The sequence below is a fragment of the Dermacentor silvarum genome, chromosome 10 (assembly GCF_013339745.2).
Source record: "Dermacentor silvarum isolate Dsil-2018 chromosome 10, BIME_Dsil_1.4, whole genome shotgun sequence".
In the NCBI taxonomy this organism is placed as follows: Eukaryota; Metazoa; Arthropoda; class Arachnida; order Ixodida; family Ixodidae; genus Dermacentor; species Dermacentor silvarum.
In genome coordinates, this window is record NC_051163.1 from 106,574,330 (window position 1) to 106,594,850 (window position 20,521).

General features: G+C 44.6%; 1 protein-coding gene across 1 annotated transcript in view; it reads left to right on the forward strand.

Annotated features, from left to right (window-relative positions):
* The window catches only part of LOC119431742 (uncharacterized), a 55,870-nt gene extending 37,484 nt beyond the window's left edge, over nt 1-18,386 (forward strand). The window contains exons 9-15 of the mRNA XM_049658023.1: nt 4,891-4,949; nt 6,529-6,598; nt 7,239-7,458; nt 9,919-10,075; nt 11,309-11,421; nt 17,253-17,385; nt 18,150-18,386. Of these exons, the coding sequence (XP_049513980.1) occupies nt 4,891-4,949; nt 6,529-6,598; nt 7,239-7,458; nt 9,919-10,075; nt 11,309-11,421; nt 17,253-17,385; nt 18,150-18,386 (989 nt within the window). The remainder of the gene's footprint in view (nt 1-4,890; nt 4,950-6,528; nt 6,599-7,238; nt 7,459-9,918; nt 10,076-11,308; nt 11,422-17,252; nt 17,386-18,149) is intronic.
* Nucleotides 18,387-20,521: the final 2,135 nt, after the last annotated feature.

Below are 20,521 nucleotides of genomic sequence, written 5' to 3' on the forward strand. Positions count from 1 at the left end.
TTTGAGTGGATCCAGCGTTCTTGCGAAGGACGGGAAGACCCCACGGACTATGCAAGTTCAGGACACCCCTTCACCTCGAGTGAAGATGGAACCTTCGATCGTGTGCGTTCTGCCATCTTCAAACCACCCCATGACTGTTAGAAGGATATCAGAATTACCTTTTTTGGGAAATTTTGACTGAAGTACATGCGCTTGCGCCCTAGTGGTTGGATTTTGACCGAAAATTTGAAAAGGAAAACATTAGTAGCATCTTCCCTGTCTAGGAAGTGATGGTGCGCGAAGCTTGTGGGTTTCTTCGGTGTTCCTCCGAATGAATTGCACTGACGAGTACCACGTTTTGCTCGAACCACAACCGGTCACACGCACTTCAGCTGGCTCCGAAGTTCCAGTTGAGAAATTCACGCTGAAACCTGGCCGTCGGACCGGGAAGTTGGCGCTAAGGGTTGCCGAGGCGCGCACCACCGTTGTCGGGTTCCTGGAGGGCTAGACGACGCTGACGTGTGGCCTGGGCTTCGGAAGCCCTCACGCTATAATCGGCGCGTGGACGACGAGCCCTTTACACGAGCGCTTTCATTCTGGATGCATTTCAATGAAATTGCTTCAAAATTAAATCTGTCCGTTACGTAAGTCAATTAATGGCTCATACCCCGCAAACGCGGCCTCCCCATTACGACGACAGAAAAGTGAAATTCTACGCTGGAATAATTAGCGGCAACGTTGCCAGCTGTGAAAGCAGACGATGACGACGAACACGGGGCCAGTGGTACGTGCCTATACATATGCGTGCCGAGCACGAGCGCGTGCCGACCACCTGTGCAGCTCTGAGAGAAGCTGATGTTTTTAGTGTTACATCGCCGGCGCAGGCTAGTAGTGTAAGATCCCCTGGTGGTCAAAGTTAATCTGGAGTCCCCCCCCCCCCGCCCTATGGCGTACCTCATAACGAAATCGTGGTTTTGTACATATATAACACAAAGACATGAAGGAAATGGGGAGGGAGCAAGCTGACAACTGCCACCTAGAGGGGCACAACGCCTGCCTGCTTTTTTAGGAGGAGGGAATAGAGGAAATGAAAATATGAGGAAAGAAGAGAGGAAATAAAGAAATGACGGAGACACAGACAGAACAAAACAATATTGTGGTTTTGGCACGTAAAACCCCAGAATACAATGCAATTCAAATGAAAAAGTTTCCACCATGATGGTACCAATACTGCCGACTTCTGAGCAAAAATTGCGACGAGAAGAACGTTGCATTTATTGGAAAGCTTCAGACGATAGCGTTGATACTTTGCAAATAGGTGCAAATGGGGACGAAACTTAAATTTACCAGTATGACATCGACCTGAAGTCACAAAACAAGGAGGGGAAAATAGCAAAGGAGCCAAGGCGTAAAAAAAACCACCAGAAATAACAAAGCAAAAATCAAAGTGATGGTGATCGTGTTTTTGACGGCAATGAAATTGTGCACCACAAGTCTGTACCTGAAGCTCAAACTGTCAAGGCAGCTTTCTCGCCGAGTGTGACCAAACTTTTCAAAAGATGTGCGCTGGATTCTCCACCACGACAGTGCACCTGCGCACACTGCTTAGATAGCTTGTGAGTTTTCTGGCACGTAATCACTGTGCTGGAACAGTCTCTCTACCCACCGGATTCAACTTCCTATGACATTTAATTTGAAGCATCGTTTGCCTTATTTGAGGCACTTTTCCCTGTATCCCTTCATTTCGAACCTCTGTATCCAAAGAAACGCATGACGGATATTGGAATCGAATATCTGCCTTCGAGCACTGTAGTCCGTTGCTTTAATCATTAGGCCACGATGCCAACTAGCTCTCTGAAACTTCTTGCGCCTGTGTCACGTGCCAGTTTCTCACGTTCTTTCCTCGCAACAGCTGACGCTGTGTTACACTGCCCCATCTTTAGGATCAGCCCACATTCGCCAGCCCTTTCCTCGCAGCAGCGTAGGCTATGTAGGAACTGCGACGTACGTTGTACGGCCTTCGTAATCAGCACGGGTTGATCACGCTTTAACATTTATCTGCCGTAGTGAAAACGCCATCGTCGTTTTAGAATGGGTCACATGACATAGGCACAGATAAGCACGATTGTATATCACTTAGTCGCAGGTGACGTCACAAGACGTATACCTATCGGTTACGCTCGTTCAGTACCTATGCACAACCCAACCATCGGCATGTCGTCGTCGTGTAAGTTCGCGTCGAACGGACGCAGTAGCTATCATGCCGTTGCCCTCATACAATTGTCGTCACCATCGTCGTCGTCTTGCTACTGTCGTCGCATACACAAACGCTTGTGTCACAGACACACAGCTACTCGATTTACACAAAGGCGTCGGTCCGCCTGGTAACGCTGTGCAGAACCCGGAGCAATGCTGGCTGCGCAGCTACCCGCAAAATGTTGCGCATAACATCGACTAGCACAGTGCAGGAGACATGTGCAATTTTTCCCCCAAATGCATACTTTCGGGGTTGTAACGACAATTCAACAGCGGACGGCTAAAGTGCTTGTCACTGCTAACGTGCTTTAGCACTTCGATAGCACATATCGGAAGACTTTCAAGGGAGTGCTTCCAGCAATGGAAGAAGAGGTGGCACCAGTCTATTTTGTTCACAAAGGAGTATTTTGAAGGTGACCACATTCACGTCCTTCAGTGTTTGTAAAATGATTTGTTATGCATACATGCACGAACCAAGGAGGTTATAAAGAAAAAGACCAGGGATGTTAGAAAACCTGTTTGGAATAGACGTCGTATTTATATTGTGTTTTATTACCCAAGAAAGTCGACACACTGTGAACCAAGGTGTACTGTGATTTGTTTTAGAATGCCACAGTGCCTAGTGCATTCAAAACACATTTCATTTCATTTAGTTCTTCCTCTTAGCTGCCTTATACCTGCGTGCACGTCAACCGTTGCGGCTGAGGAACCACTGAGGTACTAATATAACAATATCTGGCAACGATATGGACCTGTGTGACAGGAATTTGCCTTACAATAGATTTTCTGTTCTGTACAGCCTGCAGCTGAGTTTTAACGGTGCACCAATGAAAGTTCCATAATTTCAAATGGCTGAAACTTGGAAGTTATCACAGGTTTTTCTGCGTAAGTGTTGCTTTTAACGCGCCGATCACATTCAGCGGCTTTTGATCAATTTTCTAGATTTTGGTGTAATTGATGTAGATCAATTATTTTATGGCGATGATGCACGGTGCCCAATAAAGCAGCTACCGTGGGTCTGTTTCCCCTAGTTTAGTTACCTTAATACGAAATTACATCAACCTACACCGATGGCCTGGCACCATTACAAGTACATGTACCAATTAGCGCAAACTACCCCCACACTGAAAATTTGGTGTTCGAAAGAGAAATATTTACTTCTTTATGACGTATGTATCTGGTCTGTAGGTTTTTAGTTACCGCAATTGTCACAAGACGCATTGTCGCGTCGCATTTGAGGCCAAGCAACACCAAAGGGAACGTCAGGAGTTTTAATGCTGTAGTTTCCTTGGGAGTAGTTGGATTACAACTGCAGCTCAGCCAACCGAGTACAGCATTAAAACTGAACAGAAAGTTGAACAGAATTGGTCCAGTTCTTTTGCTGAAGCAAGATGCACTAGCAGATGTAAAGAGCCCACATTTTTTATCGCATGAAGGGCAGCTTTCGTTGAACAAAAATCAACAACATAACCATTGTAGCAACTGAGTTGACGTTATTTCAAGTTATTTCAGTCTTGCAATTGTAGGGCGTGGGAATCGTTTGCAGCCTATCCGGGAGGCTTGGAGCTTTTCTCCAACGTTTCCACTCTGACGTATCCTAGCAGAGCATCCATAATCATTTCTGGACCGTTTGTCGAACCGGTTCGGAGCGGTTCCTTCAATAAGTACCAGTTCGACTTCGGTCCCAAGAAGCCGAAAACGTGACGGTTCGGTTCAGTTCAGGTTCTGCTGAAAATAGTCGTTCAGCTTTGGTTTTCCGTTCAGTTCCGGTTTGATAAAACACCCTGGTTATAACCATGAGTAATTTACGCCTGCTGTCATATTCTGCTGACGGCCTACTGCATGCAGTATGTTAAATCTCTGTAAAGGTTTGTTACGGTCAGCATGTATTTTTTCCTAAGATTCGCTACGTTTTTTCCATTGTCCAAATATATTTTTAGTTTGAAGGAAGTTTCTTAACGACTTCAGCTTATGTAGATCCCTAACTCTCGAAGCAAATGCAATAACGGTCAAAAAATATATACAGACTTCATTCCTAATCTTGAGGTAATAGTGTCGTACGGTCACATCCGATACTGACCGGTGACTTTTGTCTTATATTTTTGCGCAGATGGGGACGCTGATTTCTACGGCATGTATAAAATCTTAATGAAGGCGCGCTGTTTTGGTAACAACAAAAACCAATTGAATTAATAGAAACGGACGCAGTAATTAGTTTATTGGAGGAAAACATTTACCTAGTTTTTGTACTTTTTTGGTAGCTATAGGTCGCCCATTTGCATCTTTATTTTTACACTTGCACCATTTGCACCTTACTGGTGCATTTCGAGCAAATTGTTGGGTCAATCGGATTGTCTCGGCGCTGTCTTGAATACTCGACGCTGAAGTGGTTGCATTCAAGACCTCCTTCTTTTGGCAACACTCTTTCTCCACTTATCGCGCTTCGGTATCACCAGAAAACAAGTAATACTTCTTCGTCAACGGACCTGTCGACTACGCTAAGACTAAGGTGCACAGCGCTGTCTCGAAAGTGCGCGCCACAAATTTTTATGTGATTAGCTTCGTAAATAATTACCCGGGGAAACATTGCGTTCGTGCGTAAGTTTCGTTTCAAATATTTGATTTAATGTATCGATTTACATTGTGTCATTGCAGGTCTTGAAAAGTCATTCACCCCACCAGTGAAAGGTAAGATCTTAACTGATAACCAAACGGTTAGTAGCCATGCAATCGTGCTTTTTAGGGCACGCGCACAATAAGTTGAAAGCACGCTTTCATTTCTAGTTTTATAAATTCAGTACAAACCGATTTCACTGGCTTTATTGCCAATTTAACATTGTGGCGTCCAATGTATTGCTGTAGAACATAAGTCCTGTAGATCAAATGTGCATGTTAAAATCTGTTAAGCGAAGCCTTCGTAAAGCGACGAATAAATGCTATGTTTGCTCATTTCACTTCTACGTCATTCCAAGAAACGGCCGCACGCACATGGGCTATCGTGCAGCCGTGCAAGCTACGTCACAACTCCTACATTGTCGGGCATTTTTTCTTCTTCATATTTACTTTAAATCTATCGCTTGCTTCTTGGTCAACCTTCTTTTTGGGGCTTATGTCCCAAGGAACACAGTGGAAATCACAGTGTCGAAATCGTCATCCCCAAGAACACTTGGCGACCATTTCAAAGAAGCAGTTCGCAGTGCGTTGGCACGGTAGACGTACACGTGTGGTTGTGTCCTAATGGTTAGAGCATCAGGCTGTTATGCTGGTTGCCAAGGTACGATCCCAGCATAGAGTAGGTATTTCAGTTATCTTGTTTTTAAGCGTGCACTATTCCGCAAGACATCGCTAGCAGCAGCACCAAGCCACTATCAGGAAAGATCCGGGACGATTTCCCGAGAAATCTTCCCTTCAAGAAGTGCTCACATCTGCTAACGGAATTCAGTTCGCTTCCCATGTACCTGGAAAACGAATTGTCGAAAATCGTTGCATAATGACCAGTTCCATCGCATGCATTATTACGAAAAGGTTCGCCTTTTCGAGAAGAAACCCTTATTTAACGATAGCAGCATCAAATACCGTAGGTACAGCCTCCCGCATTTCTAGCTATATCGGCGTTCATCACGTGTCATTTTAGCGCCTTTAAGCGGCAATAATCGGCGAGACCGGCAGAAGTACTCTCAAGTGCACTAAGCACTCCTCCTGCGCAAGAGTCGTCTAATGCCGATGTTCCTTCAGGACGACGTACGACCATACTATAGTGTTCTCGTGTGATACAGCTAGAAATACGAAGGCTTTACATATTCAGAGAAGTTATGTACTTGTAGCAATATTTTTTCTTCGCTAATCATATGTACTCATAACTATCTGTCGAAATTGTTCAGGCATGAAGCGGGTCCACTTGATGCATTGCATCGCGAATATTTCTTTCGAGAAGCAAGACATATTCCAAAAAAGCGGCATTGAAAAGAACATAGGTAAATATCTTGATAAGGGATGCACTAATAACAAATTCGTTTTTGCGTTCATTGCACGAAGATTACCATGCAATCCATTCTTACGAGCCCTTAATGGTCGCTATGCCATGACGAACAATTGCTGAAGGTTGGACGCAAGTGTGTAGGGACGCCATACGGATATGGGCAGACATACACAATGCTGACTTACAATAACAATCATTGGACAAACGAGGATTTTGCAGATGCTGTGCACTCCAACACTGCGTGGCATAGCACGCCATAGCTGTGAGGTGCTGATGTGATTATAATAGCACGTATGCTTCGCTTGTTTTTAAAGGACAATGTCTTGCTAGGCAGCGCTGTTCTTGTCCGCTTCCTGTTCCTGCTCTGTACACCCGTCAGCAAAAGTACACGGATCAGGGATTGCGCGAATAAAAACGATTTTTTCAACTGCCTGCGAATGAAACGTGAAATTGAGTACTGCAGTCCAAAGTTGGCATTGCGAACTGTCCAGTCGTCAATTATAGTTTATGGGTGGTAATTACGAAGAAATTCAGTTTTTTCGGTGACCCTGCGGTCCGTATACTTTTGCTCACATGTGTATGTGTAATTATGAGTTACCAACATGCGCAACGTCTGTTTTATTTACGGAAGCAGCACCAACACTGAAAAATAACTGGATGAACTGCTGCGTCTTCGCGCTAATTCTATGCTGGCCTGCTGGCATACGTTCGCGGTTCCCAATTGCCGAAATCATCACCCCACTAACTTGGTATTCATACGCTTCACTTAAAAGAATGCATAAAGCTTATATAAATGGAGTAATGTTGTGCGCGATAAATACACACAGGTCCATTCTTTATTTTCTTCTGCTTAGCGCAGAAACTTGAGATGGAACGGACAGAAGTCTAGATGCACACAGGCGCTTGCTGTCTCGACTTGCGTTGCGTTTTCTCTCGAGTTCGGCGCTAAGCATGAGAAAATATGCCGCACCCACAACGACTTGCAAAGTCCATTGTCTAGCCCTTGCCGGATTTCATGCCGCAGTGCCCCCGCCACCGATTCCGCTGATCTGCACCGTGAGCGATGGACTCAAGCTCTCCATGATCTTTCCTGAAGACGGCCTGTGCGACTACATATTCTTTGACTCGCTGGAGAAACGACGAGGTGCAACGCTGGCCGGTCCGTACACGGACCCCTTGAAACGCTTCCTTGATGCCTCTTCGAAAAGCGTTAAAACGCAATACGGAGTAGGATTTGACTACGCGTAAGTACCCACTTAAGACCTATAATCGCACTTCCGTCGGGGAATGACAGCGGGTGCCGAAGGTGGATATTGCGGGAACTCTTGAGATTTATTTGCCCCATTTTATGAGTTGAAAGCGTCGCAGCGCGTAAGGCAAGGTCACATAAACACTAAAACACAAAGGCACCGCAGTACGCCGTTTCAACTGAATAACTACTGAAAATGCCAACCTTTTAAGAAAGCTCTTCCTGGTCAAATGGTTCCTGTAGCGATCACAATGTTTTTTGTTTTTTGTTTTTTTCAAGGAGAATCTGACATGCAGAAATACAACTGTCCAGAGACCTCAGTATCAACAACTCTAGAACTGTCCAGAGACCTCAGTATCAACAACTCTAGATACAATTTTTTATTCAATTTTGTCTCGCCGATAAACACGGCTTCTTCTGATCTTTCACTAATGTCCAAGCGTGAAATAACTCTGCAAGTTAGGCCTCTGTGCCGTATCTTCCAAGTCTGCTGCCGAAAGCATCTCGCCTTCCTTGGTTGACTCAAAAGTGGTCTCCAAACAATTTAGGACCGTACCTCACAACCCTACAAGTGCGAATTAGGTCCGAAGATCCGTAAGCTGCCTCTAATACCTAGGGTTGTTGCCAATACAAGGGAAAAGCATTCGATGGGTTGCAGAAAACACCACGAGGGATGTTTTCCTCATTTGCGCATGTCTTTTTTCATTAACATGCACGAAATAAAAAGTTAGCCTGCCGCCACGAAAATTCTGACAAGAAAGCATTAGGCATCCACACGGTACTTAGGACTGTCGCGTCTGCTTGCACGAGGGCAATTTTTTGAGCGACAAGTTAAGCCTGCACTGCAGGCGGCCGCTATAAATCGCGCCCACGCGTCAACCACGCGATGCCTTTCGCGATCTCCCGATTGGTCATGGACATATGTTGTTACAGCCCATTGGGCAAATTCCACTTCAGTTATTTGGCGTTTTGTCTTGTCTTGACCACAGATGCATTCTAGAGCGCAGCTCGTAGGCGTCCGGTACTGCGCTGAGCGTCGGCGCCCCTCGTCTTAACCAAGCGAACGAGCACAGCGAAAGATGAAAGAGCGAACGCGGAGCGGAAGATGAAAGATGGCGAGAGCGAAGAGAGCGCGAGGAGGAAAGCGGAGTGCCGCGCAAGACGTGTTCTGCGGCGACGATCGCTACGAGATTGCGCCAGAATAGCACGCGTCGTCTGTTCACTGGTGACGCCATCGATAAGGCATGGGGCAAGCGCATTAAAACAAAGCGCTGCGTTAGCGGAGGTCTGTCTGCGGCGGCCGCTGTAAATCGCGCCCGCGCGTCATCCACGCGCTGCCTCTCGCGATCTACCGAATAGCAAGGCAATCGCGCCACACTTCACTCCGTTTGCAACGTGCCGCCCGACACAGATTTCCCACGCCAGCCAACATATCGCCAATTAAAAATACGTATAGAGCTGCGTTCAAATTTTGCATTAGCGAGTATCATATTGTCGATGAGTCTTTTCTGTGTTAAATAATAGTAAGGATAGCGCCAACGTTCTCGGTTGAAAATTTTTGTGAAATATACATTAAACTTTTTTACAAGTATTCGTGTTTACTTTGGGCGCACTGGCGTCAGATGCAACACTCCTCAATGAGAAACCGAACTGTGCAGCATATCTAGTAAAATAAATTATTTTTCATGTTGATCCAGTTCTAAGGGTATAGTATTCGTATCAATGAAACCCTAATGACTATCATTAAATGAAAAACCTCTCAAGCGCCAGTCGATGTGTTTACTGTTTTTAAGCATCTTACTGTGGCATTGTATATGCAGTGTGCGAAGCCCAGTTCTTCTTAAGAAATATAAAAGATCAAAGAAAAAGATTATTCATCAATATGAGCTCATACACTTGCCGCAGAAGTATTTTAAATCACTTGATGAAAATTTCATTTTTCATAAGGTGTTCAAATATTCAAAATTTCTAGTACGAAATGAGTAATTCTTAAAATTCGATTCATGTTCAATTTCCGGTTTAACATACTTTTGATGCCGAATTTTTATGATTAAGAATTTCCATTCCATTCACCACACATATTCACCCATAGATGGCGTCACATTAAGGTAGTACAGAAATTGGAAATTTTCGAATTTTCGGCCCCCAAAATCACGTCAGTGAAAGGCACAATTTCAGAACCCAAATTTATAAGTTTCGAGTAGATTCGGAAAATGATCCTTAGTTTGCTTCCTTTGGAAGTGGCGATTACTGGCTCTAGTTTCATATTGAACAGCACAGAAATGCTTGCAGATCCGATACATTTGCACTAAACCCTCTTCAAGAATTATGTTTATGCAGTCTGAATCGTTACACGATTAAGTTGTCTAACATGTGCTTTGGCCGACACAAACGCGGAAAGAAGTATTTTCTCCCAACCTTATACGAACTCGGATTTTGTTCTTCTTGCGTGAAGGAATAGCCGGCGTGTCAAGGACCTTCTGACCATGCAAGACACGATCTCTCACCTTGATAGCCTCTGGAATTGGGGCGTGTCCCACTACGGCGTGGTGAACACGCAAGTGTACAGTTTTGGCAGTGACAAACTCGATGAACTTCTGTCGATCCTGGAGGTAAGCTAGTGACATATTATTAGTCGAGGTGACCAATGTTCGCCTCGACACTTAATTCATCTGTAGTGTACTAATTTGAAATAATTCGTCAGGCTTGTCTTTATATATATATATATATATATATATATATATATACATATATATATATATATATTGACACGTATAGATGTTTATCTTTCACCGGTGGCCGCTTTCCACCGGCTAACAAATGTTAAACGTTATCGCTCGGCGCAGGACGCGCCTGTATCGGAAGTTTCTAGAACGTTATCGATGCTTCTTTCCATTGCCTGTTTTCACCGACGCTTATGTTATCTGATTGCATGACTGACGCGAATTATCTAGAACTTTCTGGAAGACACGCGGACATCAGGGATTAATCTAGAACTTTCGATGACTCAGGTATAAAAGCCGACGCGTTTCGCCGCTGATCAGATTTTCGACGATCGCCGACTGTGTTCGCCGCTGTTGTTGTGCTTTGAGTGCAGCTTGCTTTTGTGGGCACAGGTTCGCCCAATAAACAACCAGTTTCTTCATACACAGTTTTACGACTGTTTTCTTTACCGTCACTACTACGTGACAATATATATATATATATATATATATATATATATATATAAAGTGTTCGAAGTAAGAAAACAACCTTGTACCGAGTATACAGCAGCAACTAATGATATAAAAATAGGCAAGCTTTACGGTAACTGTAGGGCCCTGCTTCTCAATTCTAGACTAGGTTTTTTGAGAATGTGGGGTCATAAAACGTTTGCTAATAACAATAGAGTTGATGGGTAATGTTTGGATGTACCACGCAAATGATTGAGCCTGCAACCATCCAATGGGAGATCGGAACGCAGGCGCACTTCCCAAATCCTACTATTTCAGAATTGTAAGATAAATGCTAATAAATATGCGGTGGAAGAATAGTAAAAGACGTCTAGAAAGTTTGTGGTGTTGAGGTTTGAAAACGGAGAGTCAACGTCAGAAAAATTTAAGCTGATAAAATACGACATAATCCCGTTTTCTCAGTACGAACCGTGGATTGAAGGAGCGACATCTGACAGAGCGAATGTCACCAACTACCACCATGTTTGGAATGACATGTTTTCAAATCAATCCATATATGCATGCAAAATTTATTCGGTGCGCTTATGGCTTATTTTTCACATGCTGAAGATTTATTAGCTTTAATGACACCTGCCCCCCCCCCCCTCTCTCCTACAATGCTCACTACCTCAGGCATTATCACAAATCATGGACGAGAAGAGCAGAGTGGTACGGCCAAGCTACACGATCCTGGCAACTCCTGTAATGCCGGGACCGTGGACTGAAGTGATCATCGATCGCTTCAAGTAAGTCAAACATCTATACGGGCCTCAATCTATTGCGAAACATTCTTTGCTTCATTCCAGGCACTTCTGCCGTTAATAGCGCAGGTTACTGTATCGCCTTGCTTCGGACCTATTCAATGACAATAATTCGGGCTCGACGCTGGAATCGAACTTCTGACTTCCGGCACAGAAACCCGATCGCAGACATATTTCTCTCGTGCCAAAGCCGATTGGCTCTTTCAGACGTTTGGCGCGTGTGTAACGTTTCTCGCATTCTTACCTCGTGACCGCTAAGGAATTGAGATGCTGTGTTAGACATTGCCACCTTCGGGATCGGCCCCCATTCCCCTGTCCTTCCTTCGTAGCAGCCCGTAAGCGATAGCAGCAAACGCTACGTATAGAAGCTGTCCGACATTGTACCGCTTTTATGGTCGTCCAAAGGTCGATTAAGTCTTTAATGCCAAGCATTTCTTGCCTTATTCTTGGCACATTGCGGTATAGGTTCACGTCGCGCCTCGCTTTAATAAAAAGGAAATAATGCGTGGCCGATGGGGAATATAACCTCTGCCGTCGAGCACAGCAGCCCGGTGTTTTAACCATTAAGCCACAATCGCACGCTTACTTCTCTAGTTCCAAAGCTGCTCTTTTAAACACTCGGCACATGTACCTCGTACCGCCTTTTTGTTTTCTTTCCTTGTGACAGCTCGTGCTTTGACGCGCCATGTTAGACTGCAGTATCTCCGGGACCAGCTCAGCTTCCCCAGTACTTTCCTTGTCACAGTTTACGCAACGTAGAAACTGTACGACGTTGTATTGACTTCATAATCTCCGAAGGTAATCGATTTAACATTTCTCCGCCAGAATACAGATGCCATCGCCGTTTAAAAAAAAAAACATACGCAGCATGGCATAGCCATAGGTACGTAAGAATGCATAGTGCATAGTGCTGATGGCGTCACAATCGGCGTTTCTCTCGCCTACACCCTGCGAGAGAAACGCCATGCCGCTACCTATGTAGAACCAACCATTCGCCACGTCGTAAGCTCGCGTCGAAGGGTCGACATTGAAATCATGGCATTTAGGCGATGCGATTGCCTTCAACATGGTCGCCGTCATGCTGCCGTCACACACACACACGTACGCTCGCGACCCACACTCACGCACGTACACACTCACAACTACACAATTTGCACAAACATTGTACACGTGGTATCGCTTTGCGAAACCCCGCACAACGCTAACCAGGTGCCTGCATGATGACTCGTATAACATTGATTCTCACAGTGCGTGCGGTCAGACCAGTTTCTTTCTTTGGAATAGAAATTCCATCATCCTGTTAATATAGACCCCATGACATACACATAGGTACGTGCGATTGTATAGCACTTCGTTACGTCAGAGTCCGTGTTTCTCTCACTTGCGCCCGACCAGTAGCTAAGACTATGTAGATCCCGACTATCCTCATATAGTAAACTCACGTGAAATAGCGGAAGTGGAAATAATGCCATCGCCGTCATATGATCGTCGTCACCGTCATCATCTTGATGCTGTCGTCACACACACAACAGCTGGATTGAGCCAAATACGTTTGTCCATCTTCTAATGCTTTGCAAAAAAACAAGCAGTGCTGGGGATTATCAACATACAAGTATTCCAAATTCTCTCTATTCCAATTCTGCAATCAGCCCTGCATGATTGGTCAAAAGCTTTCGGGCTGCACCCACTTCGCCTTCCTGTCATGGGACGTCACAAAATCGCGAAACCTGACCATCTGTTATGGCGTGTGCAGACTGATTATGCATAATTAGACCGAACAAAAAGAAAAACGGTGACTTCTGATTCTACAACTTTTTCGCCATTAGCCATCCGGTATTGGTCAATAGTTTTCGGGCTGCACCCACTTCGCCTTCCTGTCACGCGACGTCACAGAATCGTGAAAACTCACCATCTGTTATGGCGTGTGCAGACTGATTATGCATGATTAAACCAAACAAAATAAAAATGGTGAGTTCTGATTCTACAACTTTTTCGCCATTAGCCATCCGCCATTGGTCAAAAGTTTTCGCGCTGCATCCACTTCGCCTTTCCGTCACACGACGTCACAAAATCGCGAAAATTCACCGTCTGTTATGGCGTGTGCAGACTGATTATGCATAATTAGACCGAAGTAAATAAAACGGTGACTTCTGATTCTACAACTTTTTCGCCATTAGCCATCCGCCATTGGTCAAAAGTTTTCGGGCTGCACCCACTTCGCGTTCCTGTCGCGCGACCTCACAGAATCGCGAAAACTTATTTGATATGGTGTGCGCAGACTGATCATGCATAATTAGACCAAACAAAAGAAAAACGGTGACTTATGATTCTACAACTTTTTCGCCATTAGTCGTCCACTATTGGTCAAAAGTTTTCGAGCTGCACCCACTTTCCTTTCTGTCACGCGACGTCACGAAATCGCGAAAACTCCCCATTTTGTATAGCATGTGCAGACTGATTATGCATTATTAGAGGGAACAAAATAAAAATAGTGATTTCTTATTCTCCACCTGTTTCGCCATTAGCCATCTGCTGTTGGTCAAACGTTTTCGGGCTACGCCCACTTCTCCTTTCTGTAATGCGACGTCAGAAAAGCGCGAAAACTCACCACATCAACGTGACTGCATGCATTAAGATGCATTAATATACCGAACAAAACCATGTTTTTTTTTTTTTTTTTTGCGGAATAGCCGGAGTCTAACCCGTTCCGAAAGGAATAGAAGACGTGTGCCTACTGATCACTCTGGCATTGGCTACTCGGAGCTGCCAGGGAGTATGGTTTTATTTGCGCTTAATAAAAATATGTACAGGGTCGACCACATCTAAGGTGAACCCCTCATTAGTATTCAAGACATCATAGAAGCTGATGTTCAGTACATAATTCGAAAAATTATTATTGTGTTTATCGACACCATGATTACATATCGTATAACGAACATTTCACTCGTGATGTAGAATAAACGCTGTAGTTTTACCGGCTTGAATACTAATGAGGTGTTCACCTTAGATGGTCGACCCTGTACGAGGCAGTATAACGTTGTCGAGCCCTTTGGACACGTGTATACGGCATCACTCTGCCAACTTTCATTAGCTGAAGATCCGTCTTAGCGGCATTTTCAACTTTCCACTTGCATACCTCCGCGATTTTCGACAACACTCCGCAAGCTAAGCAAGCGGAAGGGGGTCAATCGCAGACGCCGGCACCGCCCTCCTCATCCTATAATTTACTTTCAATGCGCTAGCTCAACCCCATCAATATCCTCCTATTTGTGCGTGCTCCTCGCATCATGAGCCAATGAGATAAGAAAAACCTGTCAAAGTAGGCAGGGATATTCGCTTTAATTCACACAGAAGTGACCTCCTATAAACGAGGTGAGCTTTTCATTGGGTGGTTCAAACAGCGCTGCGGGTCGCCACCCGCAGCTTACGTCAGCGGTTACGTAAATTTGACGTCAGAAGATTGGAATAAAAACAGATTGCAATAGTTTAACGTTAAAAGGCCCCTGGACTACAGCATACTTTCTACAAAAGGCTTCGCTTAATTTCGATCCCCACGCTCCGTCAAATCTGTACGTTTTTTTCTGTGGAATCGGCAAGCACTTAGTTGAACGGGACAGGAAGGAATACCACAAAATGCTGAATATATATATTTTTTTCACAACAAAGTGTCATCTACCTTCCCTTCCGTAAAAACAGCTGTCTGTTCATTTCGCAGAAATTCGGCGACAACTAACTAAAATCGTCTTAAATCATCGTTCTGCAGAATTGTTTTTCTTTTATTATGCATCCTATTAGGACAATATAGGTTCCACAACATCTTTAAAACTCGAAATTTCAACCCTCAATTTCATCATTTTTGTTTACTGGTAGTTACCCGAAAGAATAACTGCAACCGCTCCTTTCTACGAGAACTTTGTAGCCTTGAACTCAATGACAAATTTTATGTTACCCGTCATAAAGAAATATGGCAGGTGGTCACACCCAGAACAAATTATTTAAGGGAAAAGCTATCGTACACAATGCCAATTCTTCTAAATAAATATAATAATCTAGGCATTGATGTCACGCAAATAACGGCCCAACAACTCTGAGACTTGTATGTACAGGATTTTTAAGTTATTGGTTAAGTGTACTTAATCTCGGTTAATTTGTATATAAAGTGTGTATATATGCATGTTTGTGTATATGTGTGTATATGTATCGGTATGCATATGAGTGTATGTGTATATACGGATATATGAATGCATGTGTATATGTGTATATATGTATATGTATGTATGTGCTCAGCGGCGTCTACTTGTGTCATTTTTTTTCACCATGAGAACTACGTAAGCTACCTAATTATTTTTGGACACCAGTGGCTCTGTATGCACACGCGTAGGTATGTGCATGTATATGCGCGTATGTGGGTACATGTAGGTGTATGTATATATATTGCACATGTGCATACATGTATGAATTGTTGTTGCCGAATACTCTGTAAGGAGGCTGCAGGCCTCGTCAAGCTGCCTCTACTGGAGCAGCTTTTACTTGCAGCCTCCTCCACCAAGTTCATGGAAATAAATTATTATTATTATTATTATTATTATTATTATTATTATTATTATTATTATTATTATTATTATTATTATTATTATTATTATTATTATTATTATTATTATTATTATTATTATTATATAATCCTTTTAATGCTTATAACAAGCCAGATATTCAGTACAATGTGACTCACCGCTCGCATTTTGTCAATGCTCTTGTCTCCGTGTTGGTGTGGGCGTCGTTTTAGAGTAAGGATGAGATTTTAGACAACAACAACTCATGTTTTATTTTTTACTGCTGTGCATCATTGGCAGTTAATCTGATTATGATCATTATTGGGAAACTACTGCCACACCAGCATGTTTTAAGGCATCGACATAAGGTCGAAGCCATGCAGGCAGTGGGAAATTCCTCTATCTATATGTCTAACGGCTATCTACCACACTGAAAATTAGACATCCAGCTTCTTTATTGTACCGTCAGCCAGCAAATACAGCCGCCTGAACACGGTTGCACAGAAGGCAGGTTCTACCAGAAGAGAAGCTTGCATGTGTTTGCCTGTTTTTCCCGTACTCGCTTTTATGTTGAAATGTTTTCTTGTTTGTTTGTTTTTTGCGCACAAGACGCGGACAAAGAAAGGGGATACAGGACACAGGAAGTGCTCTCGCTTTTATAGATCATTGGCAGCGCGTTGTTGGTCTCCGCACAGTAGGCTACTTGAACAACCGCGGCAGCGCGACATTCGCGTGGTGTTATCACAGCCTTCAGTTTTCCAACATATGTACGCGCATTCCGCATCAAAAGGAGACAGCGTTCCAGATTTTGAAATTTGTTCCCGACCTCCGTCCAACGTCTAAATGCCCATTCAGACTTGCGACTAGACGACGTCCCGCGACCGATTGCGACTGGCGATCCGAAGGCTACTCAAGACGAACGATGTTCACACTGACAAATGCGACCGACGAGTCGCTAAACCGAAATGTCTCGCGATATGCCGTTCACGTCTGCTTGCAATGTAATCGCCGCGTAAAATAATCGTCAGCGTATACGGACGTCCTGTTTCTTTGCATCTGATTGGTTCAGCTGTTTTGCGACTGCGGTTGCGCGACTAAAAAATCTATCAGCGAGCGACTGGAACGAAAAGGTCGCCTTTCGAGAAAAGCGGCCCTTTGCGGCCACTTGCGACTGGTCACTTTGCGACTGACTTGGCCGTGCGACCTCGCCTAGTCGCAAGTCTGAATGGGCCCTAACTCTTGGTTTTGCCCCGCCGTGGATCGCAGGAGAATGTACGTGCCGGACATTGTCGTGTCACTGAGCCACTACTTCTACGAGGACCGAGACCTGGCCGACTGCGTCATGGTTCCGCCTACGTTTCTGAAGTCCCCGCCCGCGCGTGACTACATTTACAGTATGGTACGACCTTGCAGCGACCGTCTGCGCAGCCGACTTTCCCTCCAAACGAAAGGGTTCGGTTATATTTTGAGGCACCGATGGAAAAACATCTCACTTGATGGACCATTTTACCTGAGGAATAGTAGCGGTGCCGACTAAATTCGGTTGCTTTTATTAAGCCGGATAGCTTCCAATTTTATTAAGAACGAGTGCGCCTTGCATTAAATATTTGCAATATGTGCCCAAGTCTAGATGCGTTGAATATTTATAGTCAGGCCTAAACTTGATATCCAGTGGAATGAAACTTGTGTGAACGAGCAATGGACAAGTGCGGCACTATATAGCAGCTGTCATACTATATTGCTTATGAAGCTAAACATTTCTCGTTGAGAAAATTTTAGGACTTTGAGAGCAACTCCAACCAAATAAGGGAATTGAACGACGGACCTTTTTAAAAACTGCACACCGCTACCTCCGAAGAATACCCCCTGAAGAAGGAGCCGAGTGGACTCCGAAGCGTCGGGCTAATAAATTCCTTTATTTGGTTGGAGTCACTCTCAAAGTCCTAATATTGCTTATGACATAACGCCTTGCATCGAGGAAAAGCGCATATTATTCCTGTATACTTTAATAGCACCACGCCTTTTCAGACCTAACAAAACGGCAAATAATAACTTACTCTATAATAGCGTCGACCGGTTGATGGCGCAGAAAATTTAATTTGGATACCATCTGAACTATGATGGAAAGAACACGTACTAAACTGCAGCCGACTGTCTGCGCAGGAGACGTCACACGAAAGCATCCGGGTCCTGTTGTCAAGTGGCCTGAACACATCCATGGCCGTGTCTGTGGCCATGTTCGGCCGGTGGTACAAACCCCTGCACCCGGATCCCGACGTCAAGGATAGGCCGGGAAACTACTCACTGTACGAGAGCTGCGACTACATACCTGAAACACAGCTCGGCTTCGTCTCCAAGGTGAGCAAATGTCTCCACAGCACGTACGTTCGTTCACAATAACGTAACGTTGTACAGTAGACGCTGCAGCTGGCGTCCACGAATCAGGTGCGCCACCACGCGAGCGATTGTGTTCCCCTCTCCCCCCCCCCCCTTCCGCTCTAGGTTATGCGAGCTCATAAGCACGGACTTTTGGGCGAGTTGGTGTCGAAGTGTTCTTAAATCCGCAGTTCAGACAACGCGACAATAAGCATGAGCGCGCACTCTTCATGGACGTTTTATTATTCGCACTGGTAGGATTCATGCGCGCAAACTAAACATAAAACAAAGAACAAAGCAAGGACGTTTCGAGGTGCGCACAAGACAATCACGAAATCGGGACGATACTTAACTGACACACATTAGATATGAAAAATCCAGTTCCGTAGCTCCCAAACACACGGAAGACAAGCCAACGCAATTACAGCCACGATCAAAGAACATGTGACCCTCGATTTTATTCTCCGTCAATGTGTTGCTGTTACTTTAGCGTACGCACTTGGTAATGACCGAACAGTGGCTCTCTTGATAACAGTATCAATGTCGATAAAGTGCATGCCTGATCTATTAATCTTCCTTACTGACAATTTTGTTTATCGTTTTGCACACCAGGTGTGCAGAGATCCGAGGTACCGGCACACGTTTTACGACCACTCCCTTCATGCGCGTGTCACATACAACAAAGCTGCGGAGAGGCTGTTCGTCTACGACGACGAGCAATCACTGCGCTACAAGGTAAGCCCTGCTGAAAATGGTAAGCTTGTTTTCTTTTTTCCTTCTTTTTTTTTTCATGCTAGCGGTAATTTGTAAAGTCGGCCGTTGTTTGGGGCATAGACAAAGCTAAATAATAATAAAAACGTTAATTTTGATAACTTTATGGCGCTGTAAAATAATGTGAGTGACACACGGTGCACTTTTGATCGCGATCGAGCCCAATCCGGATCAAATTTCTCGGTCGAGATTGGCGCAAGCTGCCCGAGGGAGCCAATCACAGTCGAGAATTTCAATTCGGATCGGGCTTGATCCCCATCAAGTGTGGTCATGTGACACCGGTATAAGGCTGCAATAAACTTCAATTTGTGCGAGAAAAATAAGCTCTGAGAAGTGCCCTCCAATTTCGCCGAAAAACAAAATTCGGGAAGCGCGGAACCCCAGTCAAGGAGTAGCGTTGAGACAAGAAGGCGGTGGAATAGATTACTTTAGAGATCGAGAGAGCAAGGAATTGAGTAGACGGGTGACCTGGTATTTTAGTTTAGATTTGGAGGCAAGGTTGGTTCGGACAGTTCACATAATGCGCAGAATTGATACCCAGTGGTATTACTGGAGTAACAAAATTAATGCGACCACGAGCTCGCTGCTGAGTTAGGGGTCGCGGCTACAGAGCAGTACCTTTGTAGGGCTTCGTTTCTAAAGCAAATTGCTTTATTTGGCTATTTCGCTCGTTTTCTTCGTGCTAGGACCTTTACCGACGGTACAAAGGCGCCGTCCAAAATGCGCGTGCCCTCGCGCGACCTAGTGGCAGGTCACGTTCGTCACCGAATAGCGCTTTGATATTCTGCTTGATATTCTGATTGAATAGCGCTTTGATATTCTGATTGAATAGCTTACCACTGTCGTTGAAAAGAAAAGTGTACAATCATTGCATTCTACCGGTGCTAACATATGGGGCAGAAACTTGGAGGTTAACAAAGAAGCTCGAGAACAAGTTAAGGACCTCACAAAGAGCGATGGAACGAAAAATCTTAGGACTAACGTTAAGAGACAGGAAGAGAGCGGTGTGGATCCGAGAACAAACCGGGATAGCCGATATTCTAGTTGACATTAAGCGGAAGAAATGGAGCTGGGCAGGTCATGTAATGCGTAGGATGGATAACCGGTGGACCATTAGGGTTGCAGAATGGATACCAAGAGAAGGGAAGCGCAGTCGAGGTCGGCAGAAAACCAGATGGGATGATGAAGTTAGGAAATTTGCAGGCGCAAGTTGGAATACGCTAGCGCAAGACAGGGGTAATTGGAAATCGCAGGGAGAGGCCTTCGTCCTGCAGTGGACATAAAAATATAGGCTGATGATGATGATGATGATGATTAGCGTGCTGTCGCACAAGAACTTTTGGGTGTCTGAAGGTTTACATGCTGTGATTAAGCGCTCAAGGAGAGCC